Genomic DNA, 10216 nt, shown 5'->3' with positions numbered 1-10216 from the left:
TAAAGTTAAGTGAAACAATTCAGTTTTTTCTTTTTTTCTCGATGTGAGATTATAAAATAAAAGTTAAATGAAAGTTAGCCAATGGGGATTTTCTTAATTGTTTAAAAGTTAACAATTGTTTGGGCGGAAAGTTTATTTCGAATTAAGCAATTTTAGCCATTTAACCTTTAATTAAGTCAATTTTTAATTTATTTCAAATCAAAACAAATTTAACCAATATATTTTGATAGAACTGCTAAAATCGCAGTTAAACCAGCGAATCAGTCAAACCGAAAACGGTTTACCTTATCGGCTAGGTCAAAGGACCAACCAACTTATACAAAAATTAATAAATCAAGACTTTTAAATTTTATTTTAATTTTAAAATTCAATCTCTCTTGAACTGAAACTTACACAACACTACAATATTAAATGGGAGCATACGGGTTATATAGTGAAACAACTTAGTTTTTCTTCCTTTTCCTGATGTGGGATTGTAAAACAAAAGTTAACAGTTATTTGGACGGAATGTAATGACCCAAAATATATATATTTTTTAAAATAGTCAGTGCATAAATTAATTGAGTAATATTTGAATTGGAGTGTTGTGTAAAGTTATGTGCAAAAATGGTTCAATTTTGTAATAATTTCTTTTAAAAATATAATTTTCCATCTCAGAAATTATGAAATTTTTTATTATGGTGTTCTTATAAGAGTCTAGCATGCTGGATAAAAATTTCGAAATTTAATGGTGAGTATTTATTTTATGAGAATTTACAGACTGATTGGTGTTCAATTTAATTTATAACAAATATTAAAATTGAGTTTTGGGTATTTGGACCATGATTTGAGATAAATTAATTGGGACTATTTTGGTATATAATTTGACCATGTTTGACTTATGGGTGAGATCCATGATTTAGATTCAATTTAATTTGAATTTGTTTATGATTCATGTTTAATTATCCAATCCCTTTTAATTATGTGATTGGTAAGTTACTATTATTTATTACATGAGATTATAATAAATATGTAATAGTTGATTTTATGGTGTGTACCATATGATGAAAAATTATATATTTTTATAGTGAATAAAATGGGTGTATATTTCGTGGTTAGTAAAATATTATATTTTGTGATGTACAAAAATATTATATTTCGTGATGAAAAAAATTATATCATTTTATAATTTATATTATAAAATTTTGAAGTATTATAACAAAAATTATATTATATTTTTTTTTGAAAAACTCATTTTAGAAAAGTGTACCCACGTGGGGTTGTCCCCACGCCACTCCCTCTCCCTTGTCCCTTCTTTCTTTTCCTTACCTCTTCTTTTCATTTGTTTTGTTTAAATTGGCAAAGAGCTCAGCGCTCTCTCTCTCCCTCTCTCTCACAACGTCTCTCTCTCTCTCTCTCTTTTCCCTCTATTATTGGCTTAAGCTTTAAGCTTAGAATGAGAGTTTTTAGAGTGAAATTTTATAAAAATGTTGTAAATGAAAGTCGAAGAGCTCATCGTGATCTCCGCAATGGTGGTCTCGGATCCATGATCGGGTGATGTTTGCATGTTCGGATTAGTTTTTCTTTATATTTGAGGTAGAGATTTTCTTCATATTATTTCATTAAAGCTATGTTAGGGCTATTTTGAGAAAATATATATTCATAGGAGGCATCACATATATATATATATATATATTTTAGATTTTTGTTTGGTAATTTTTGAAAGAAAAATTATGTTGAAATGTTAAGAAGATTGGTATTTTGAGATTGATTTGGAAAAATTACCTTGGGTTGATAATTTTTTTGCTAAAAATCTGAAAATTTGTTGATAATTTTTTTGCTAAAACTTTGAGAATTTGATTTTTATAGTTGTATAGATTGTATTCACATCATATTATGATTAGATGATTTATTTTGAAAAATATAAAGTTGAATCATTTTCCATTTTTGATTTTTTTTTTTAGAATTTTTTTTTGAGAAAAATAAATTTATATTGAGGAATATAGTTTAAATTGTGGAGTTGGAATTATAGAGTGATTTTGGAATTAAAGACTCTAAAAGTGTTATAATTAAGGATTTATTTTGGAATTAGAAATTAAAAGTCTAAATGACTTAAGAATGTGAAATTGATGAGTTGAATCAGTTCAATTTCGAGTATTAGACCATATGGGAGTTTAATTAAACATTTGATTGAGCTTAGTGAAATTAAGATTTGATCAATTGGGTCCGAATTGAAGTTAATTAAGTTATGAGGATTTTGAAGTAAGATTATTGTGGATTAAATTTATTTATGAGGTGTTGAGTTTGTGTATGTAATTTATTGACGGATATTTCGAGTTTATCTGAAATTGAAGGCCTTAAAGATTTGAGGAGTCAAAATTGATGATGGAAATAAGTTTAATTTGATATTAGGAATCTTTTGGGAGTTTGATTAAAAATCTGATTCAGAATGAAAAAATTAAATATAATTAATTGGGCTTTAAAGAAAGTCAAATTAGACTAATTAAATTAAGTAAGATTTGTGATTAGTTATGATTAATTTAATTATTTATTAATCAAATTTTATTAAGATTAAGTGCTGCTTAATTAAATAAATGCTGATCATCAATTAAATTGTAGAATGCTCTAGAATTTGAGGATCTACGTGGGTGTTGGTGTGGGTGTGGGTGTGGGTGTGGGTGTGGGTGTGCAGAGAACTATTGTGTGTGCTGAGAAATCTGTGTTAGTGGGTACATGTGAGGGATGTATATGTGTAATGGTTGGAGTATGTGTGTAATGGTTTGGAGGGTTTGCTTCAATTGTTTTGTTGGAAGCTCAAAGAGCCGAGAGAAAGAGAAGAAAAACCGAGAGAGAGAGAGAGGGAGAGACCAACTCTAGAGAGAGATTGAGTTCCGAAATTGTGAAGAGAAGAAGAGAATTGAGCTCAAGGAAGAATCAAAGAAGGAAAGTGTAGAAAGGAAGGAAAAATTGAGAAATCATCGAGGACCTCATCAATTGAAATAACTTTAGGTAAGATTTTTCCATCTTTTCATGTCTTGATCTTGTTTTGCATGGATTCACATACTAGAACTTGTATTTTGGATTTTGTAGAGAAGTTCATGGAATTTTGCAACCTAGGGTTTGAGATTGATGAGTTGATGCATCTATCTTGTGTTTCATCCTTATATTCATGCATTTTTCATGGTTTTATGAGAGAAATCATTTACCAATCTTGTTTTGTAAGATCAATTGCATGTGTATTTGAAGATTTAAGAAAGTTTCACTATATTTAAAATAGCGAATGAAAATTTTTGAAAATTTGTTTTTGTTTTGAATGTTGAATAAAGCTTTCAATTGAGGTTGTCTAACATGTTTTTGGAACCTTATGACTCACTTTAGGAAACGAATTTGAAGTTTGTTGATGATTTTTTAAAGATGAGTTTTCATGTTAAATTTATGAATCAGAAAAATTAGAGATTGTTTTAAATCTTGGATTATTCTCTCAATTGAAGTTATTTTACTTATTTTTGGAACTTTGGGACTCTATTGAGGTTGGTTAAATTGAGTTTGAAAAGATTATTTTGAAGATGAGTTTTATGTTCAAATTTACGAAGCAAAAATCATTGAATTAGGCTTGATTCGTGGATTAAGTTTTCAATTGACCATGTTTTCCTTATTTTCTTGCATATGGGACCCCTCAGGACATCTAGATTTTGCATTTTAGTACTTTAAGAGCATGTTAGCAATGTTTTGAGCTAGGCATAAGGTTGAGGTTAGGTTTAGGCCATTTGTTGCATTGTTTATGTTCTAAATCTTCCAGTACATGCTATATGTGATATGTAGGTCTTGCGCCGAGCGTTGAGCCGTCTGTTTAGAGGTTTTCTCACATTTTCTTCTTTTGAGGTAGGGATTTCTAGTTCTCCTTCAACACTCTCATTTACAGATAGATTTGTGGTATTTTCCTTATACAAATTCAAAATCTATATTTTAAGCATATTGTGACAAATCATGAGATTTGGGGGTTTAGGGTTTGAAGGGTTGGGGTTTTACTTGTTGGGTTATGATTTTGGGCTATGAATTTGGGTGTATAATTAATGGAAGAGTTGGAATAAAAAATGTTTTTGTGCAAAGCTTTAATTTATCTTAAAACCCTAGTTTGGCTCATGAAAATGGTTGATGGTTTTGTTAAAATTGGAAGTAGTATTATGAAATTGCGGGGTTAAATTGCACATATTCATGGTTAATTGAACTTTGATGATGTTTGGAAAATTCATGTAAAAATTACGATTGAACTCTTGTTAATAATCTAAGTTGTGTTATGGAATGAGATTGAGAACATTGAATTGTGAATTGTATTGATAATATGAAAGTTGTGATGAAATTATGAAGTGGAAATTTAAGGAAATGAGTTGGGTTGTGTTATGTTGAATTTTATTGTGTTATGTTGAATTGTATTGAGTTATGTTAAGTTATGTTGAGTTGAGTTGGGTTATGTTGTGTTGAGTTGGGTTATGTTGAGTTGAGTTGAGTTGTGTTGGGTTGTGTTGTGGTTGGTACTCGCGCGGGGAGTCAAAAATGTTTTTGGGTGCCCACGTCCTTCTATATGATAGTCGGTAAATGTGGGGGTGATTTAAAATTCAAGGTGCCCAATTGCCCTGTCTAGGCTTATCGTTGGACGAATGTGGAAAAATGTTTTTGGGTGTCCACTGGTCCTGCCGTATTGTAGTCGGCAAAAGTGGAAAAATAGATGATTTTGAAAATGATTTTTGGTTGTCTACATCCTGCCGTATAATAGTTGGGAAATGTGGGGATGGTTTTAAAGTTAAAAACGTATTTGGATGTCCACGTCCTGCCATATGATAGTCGGTAAATATGGAAAAACATGATTTTTGAAAAACGTGGTTTTGGAAAAATATGATTTTTGAGAAAATGGTAATTTTTTTTTTTTTTTGGGAGTTCACTTCCTGCCGTATAATAGTCGGCAAAAGGTGGAGGGTGTTAGGAGTCAGGTGCCCGCTATCCTGCCATATCCAGTTGGCAAAAGGTGGAATGTGTTGAGTTGGTGATGATATGTGTGACTTGTGATGAACTTATGAAATTACAATTTGATGTATAATTTGGTATGGAAGGGGAATGCGTAGAGAAATTATTTAAAAATAATGGATAATAAAGTAGTAATTGGATAAGGGGTTGGTGATAATGAATTCACTAGGTTGTTTGTAACTGTAAGGAAAGATTATGAGTTTTGTTTTGTAATTAATGGAGAAATTGAATTAAAAGGGTTTATTGTCATCATGATATGTTGAATTATAATTGATAATACAAATGTGGATGTGATGTTGTTAGACAAGTAGGAGTTGAGTGTAGGAGAATTGTTATTGAATATGAAGGAGATTTGGATTTCTACGTTAAGGAGTTATAACAATAATGGATAGATAGGTGGGAATGGAGTGTATGAGGGTGGTTTTTGAGTATTAAGGGAACTTGAACTTTGAGGTTATAGAGTTATAATAAATGTAATTAGTAAAAAGGAAAATGGAAATAAAAAGAATAATATTAAAATGGAAATTAAATGAGGAATATTTTGAAATTGGTTAAAAAATTTAAAATGATATTGTTCCTTAAATATATTTGTTTTCAAAAAGGATTTATGGTTTTCTAATGATAAGAGATAATTTGTAGTTTTCCTTAAATGTTCAAGTAAATTTTGAGAAAAAGGTACTTTACGTATGATATTTTGAAATTACAAAATGTCACGTTACTATATGGTATCACCCTACATGCATGATCATTTCTATCTATAGAATGATTATTGTTTTAGAATTCTGAAATTCTTACTGGGCATTACTGCTCATCCCTCGTCGTTTTACTTTTTTTTTAAGGAAGAGAATTCGGATTCATTAGTTGAAGAGTTAAGAAGTGCATGTGTCTCTTATGTGCAATTTCATTGTAGATGTGAAAGAAATAAATATTAAACATTGATATTTGTAGTTTCGTAGCTGAAGCTTGGCATGTATTATTGCTATTGTTGTATTCATTGAGAGAGAGAACATGTGTTATTATGTTTCTATTACTCAAGGGTAAATGATATTTGTAAAAAAAAAAAAAAAAAAAAGGACCTAAATTAAAGGTTTTTGGTAATGTTTTCGAGTAATTAAAAAATTGGGGCGTGACACTTTCATTGACATCTGTGAGTCCTTGATATGGTTATATAAACTATTTATTGAGTCCCTCTCTGTTATTGAGTCCCTTCGAACTCGCAGAATTTTTTTCATGATTATTTTTTTTTAGTCAGATACATTGTGTTCTCTCATTTGTTATTGAGTTTATTTATTCCTTTATTTATTGTGTTTGTGTGCTCTGGTTTTTGTTCCATTGTGAATAGCATTTAGATAGCTGAATTTTGTTTAATGCAGTTGGATTCCCAAATTTTGTGTTTGTGTGCTCTCATCCAATACTTCTCTTGCACCAGGTTTATGCAAAAGCCTATATAACAATGCTTGCAATAATATCAAAACCACTACTGTAATTAGTTAATTACTTAGAACAATGCTTGCAATAATATCTAATTCCCATATTGATGCTAAGGGAATTAAAAGAAACAATACAAAACCTTGATAGATATTCTATCACTATGGACATGTTTGGGGGTTGAGTAACAGCACCCATGAAAGGAACAATAAGTAGTGAGTTAGAACATAGCAATAACTTAAAAATAAATAAACAAAAATAAAAGCCATCAAAGTAAGGTGATACCCTCAATTTCAGAGCACAGTTTGTCTAGAAAGTTGTTGATGTTTACCTCCCTTAAAAATTCATTGATTTGCTCTGGATGAAAGTCTTGATCCATAAGAATCTTGTTTTTGCCTCTGGCCTCATTTTCATGAATGCTCAAATAGAATGAGTTCCCAAAGGGTGTGGGAATGTTCTCTCACTCCAATTTATTAAAGTCATGCCACTGAAGAAATGTTTTCTCACTCAAGGAATGTTTAGGGAAAGCTTTGAGTAACTTAAAATTTGTTATTGAAAATTGAAACAAATTGTTTATGTTGGTTGTTGATTTATATATATACTAGCGTATGCCCATGCTTGAAGGCACAATGTAAATAATGTTAGGATTAGAATATAATTGTAATCAACACTATTTAAATTTATTTTTTAATTTGATAAATGCACAAATTTATTATAAAATTTTGAAGTTCTCACCAAACTCCTAACGAAAACTCGCTTTTGCTTATATAATATATAGCTAGATAGATGTTTCCGAGTTTGTTTGATGGTGGGTCACCAAAGCTGAACAATAGTTGTTTGCCTATGCCATTTTCTTGATATAGAAACAGGGATTTTAAAAAAATAAAATAATAGTATAATGATGTTGGGTGGTTCTGTTTTTGATTAAATAGTATATTGATGTTTAACAGTGTTGTTTTTGATTGCAGTGGTTCCTGTTGTAATTTTTTTTTTTCCATTTAAATTTTTTTCGATTAAAGGCATTGCAGTTTGGTTTCATATTTTGTTTATGGGTGGATTTGAATAGTTTGAACTATTTGATTGTTTTATTATTTATTAATTTTTTTTGCAGCTGCTGTTCTCAGGGAAGAGGTGGCAGTCCACCTAATCAATTTAGATTCAGTTTTGGAACTAAAATTTGACAATATTATATGTTATGTTATGTGATGTGTATGTGTGTGTTTGCCCAGGAATCTGTTATGTTATGTGATGTGTGTGAGTGTCTTTGACAGTATATGATAGTTTCGATGGCTTTTACTGGGAATCAATTTTTTTTTTTTTAATCTAAATTTTGTTTTTTTTTGTTGTGGCAATGGGTGGGCTGCTTCCCATGAGCAAATTAAATGGATTTAAAAGGTTGGTTTCATATTTTGCTTATGGGTGGATTTCAATAGTTTGAGTTATTTGATTGTTTTATTTATTTATTTATTTTGCAGCTGCTATTCTTAGCATTTCAGTGCACCATGTTAACCCATTAAAGGTATCCAAATTCTTTAGGAGGATGCTTGGCTTCCATTGAGAATTAAATTGTTGAATCTGTTTGTTGTTTACGAATTTTTTTTTAAATTTAATTTTGTTATTTGTAAGTTATTGAAATAAATTTACTCATTTCTAATATTGTTAAATTTACTAATTTCTTATGGCATGTTTGTTTATATAGTGTTGATTGAATTTTTTCCCCTTCAATTTCTCTATGGATAACTGAAAGAGGAGTGCAGAGAAGTTGGGCATAATTGTTTGTGATTCTTTACGGTTTTGATTTCATTTATATGAATATGAATTAGGTTACTATGAGATGACATAAGGCTTTTTCAATGAAATGAGTTTCTATGAATGGGTGACTTCTATTTATTTTTCTGCTCTAAGATGAGATAAGTCTTTTTTTATGAATGGATCTTCAATGTTCAAAAATTGTAACTCAGTATGGAAGGTTGAAACAGTGATTGTGCTTAATTGCTATTTACTACCTTCAGCTTGGTTTGCTTATTCATATGTTCATAGAAATGATTTTTCATGCTTTTTGGCACTCACATTTGTGGATTGAAATGCCACATTTGTTTGGTTACTAATTGATAGTTGTAAAGAGCATGCATTTGTCTATTCACTCTCAAATTGGCCCCTCTATAAAACATGTATATTCAAATTGGTGAATCAAATAGTGGGAGTTGGATCTTATTTTTAATAACAAACAATGGGCAATTTTTAGGGGGTTGATTTTGGATAATGGAGCTTGCTTACTTATATTTTCTATTCTTCCTTTTGTTTCAGGTACATATGCCTTGGCTTGAAGGAGTGTTTGATTCGCTCATAAAAAGTTGTTGTGACTTTGTTTGCTGCAATGGTCGATTAGGTAATTGGTCTGCCTTCCATTGATGGATTTGTCAATAATTTGTTGTTTATCTATTGTTCAGCTTGGCTTCATTTTATATGTTGTGAAAATTAAGAATCTTAAATTTTTATTAAATAGGCTTCATTTACATGTTGGCTATCTTCTGGATTATTAGCTAGGTTTAGAACCAAGAAGAGCGAGTACTTGATTTTTTTATGGTGATAATTTGGGTCTTCTATTTTAATTTTTGAATTTCATACAATTTTGATGATAATCATTGTGATAATTTTTACTATAATTTAAAAAATTAGTATTGTTTAGAATGCCTTTATGTTTGATTTTACTTTGTTTTGATTAGACTTGAAAAATTCAGGTTATACAATGAATGGAAGTGTTGTGTGGGTCTATTAGTGAATGTTTCAAGAAATGGAGAGCAATGGCACAACGGCCCATTAAACAAGTGAGCCTTTTTTATTCGTCACAATTTTATATCTTTGATTGGGGAACTAGAAGTTTATTTATTGAGTTTCTTTTGTTGTAATTTTTCTTCTTGATATAGGTGATTTTGGGGATGGAAGAGAAATTTAGATCAGGTTGATTCAATAGAATAACTTTGCCTATTACTTTTTCCACACCTTATAACTCTACCAGTGCTTATAATCAATAAAATTTTCATTTTAAAATTTAGACACTATAGGCACAATTGTATATTCATTTTAAAATAGATGCGACAAACAAATATGATTATCATAAATTAAAATTTTGATTGGATGGGTTAGAGTCAATTTTTTTTCTTTTTTTTCTTCTTCTTCCCTTTACCCCTGTGACTCTTAACTCAATATATTTTAGTTTTGTTGAGTAAAAATCATCTGTTATTTTGTACAAGAGCTGAGCCTATTCTTTCCTATCTTTTTTTTTTTTCTTTTGTCTTCTTCTTCTCTCATTTTTTATTTTACTTTCAAAGTGATTAAAAAAAAAAAAAAAAAAATTATACTTTCAGCTTTGCTAGTTATTTTGCAAGACTATAAACGATGCTGAGATTGGCTCAATGACGTCTAGAAAGAATTTGTAAAAGAAAAACAGTAAAGAGGTCTAGATTAACAAAAGCCAGTTTTAAGCCAATTGGTTGTTTCTTTTTTTCTTCAAATATTTGGTTTTGGAACTAAATTAATTCAGTAGACCATCTATGTTATTAGTTAGTCATCTTGGAGTAATGAGTGATGGCATAAACTTACTTTATGCTTGAAGTAGTTTAAACCTACTTTATACTTTTAATTGGACGATTATGCATAATGGTTACCTCATAAGTGAAAAAGAAGGTGGTTTCACTTTCAACCCTTAATGTTGGGGAAGTGTCCTCTTAAATGTTGTTGGCAAATTCTTGGTGATTGATTTGGAGTATACAACATGTTATCAATC

The 10216-nt window shown here is 29.9% G+C and overlaps 1 protein-coding gene across 50 annotated transcripts in view; it reads left to right on the top strand.

Annotated features, from left to right (window-relative positions):
- The first annotated feature begins 1364 nt into the window (after positions 1-1364).
- LOC114299797 (uncharacterized) overlaps positions 1365-10216 on the top strand; it is an 87462-nt gene continuing 78610 nt past the window's right edge. For 21 of the 50 annotated variants that reach the window (XR_014344014.1, XR_014344013.1, XR_014344012.1 and 18 more), the window contains exons 1-5: positions 1365-2988; positions 3802-3861; positions 7541-7824; positions 7905-7948; positions 8737-8818. Coding sequence is in view for 1 of the 50 variants with exons in the window: in XM_082894080.1 (XP_082750206.1) it covers positions 7812-7824; positions 7905-7948; positions 8737-8818 (139 nt within the window). In the remaining 49 variants the exon portion in view is untranslated. Of the gene's footprint in view, positions 2989-3801; positions 3862-7540; positions 7825-7904; positions 7949-8736; positions 8819-9170; positions 9258-9356; positions 9391-10216 lie in introns of all 50 variants that reach the window. The other 29 variants (XR_014344034.1, XR_014344018.1, XR_014344029.1 and 26 more) reach the window with 6 other exon arrangements.

The sequence above is a fragment of the Camellia sinensis genome, chromosome 11, assembly GCF_055761805.1.
Source record: "Camellia sinensis isolate YWXY chromosome 11, ASM5576180v1, whole genome shotgun sequence".
NCBI classification, from domain to species: Eukaryota; Viridiplantae; Streptophyta; class Magnoliopsida; order Ericales; family Theaceae; genus Camellia; species Camellia sinensis.
This window is presented reverse-complemented; position numbering and strand designations above follow the sequence as displayed.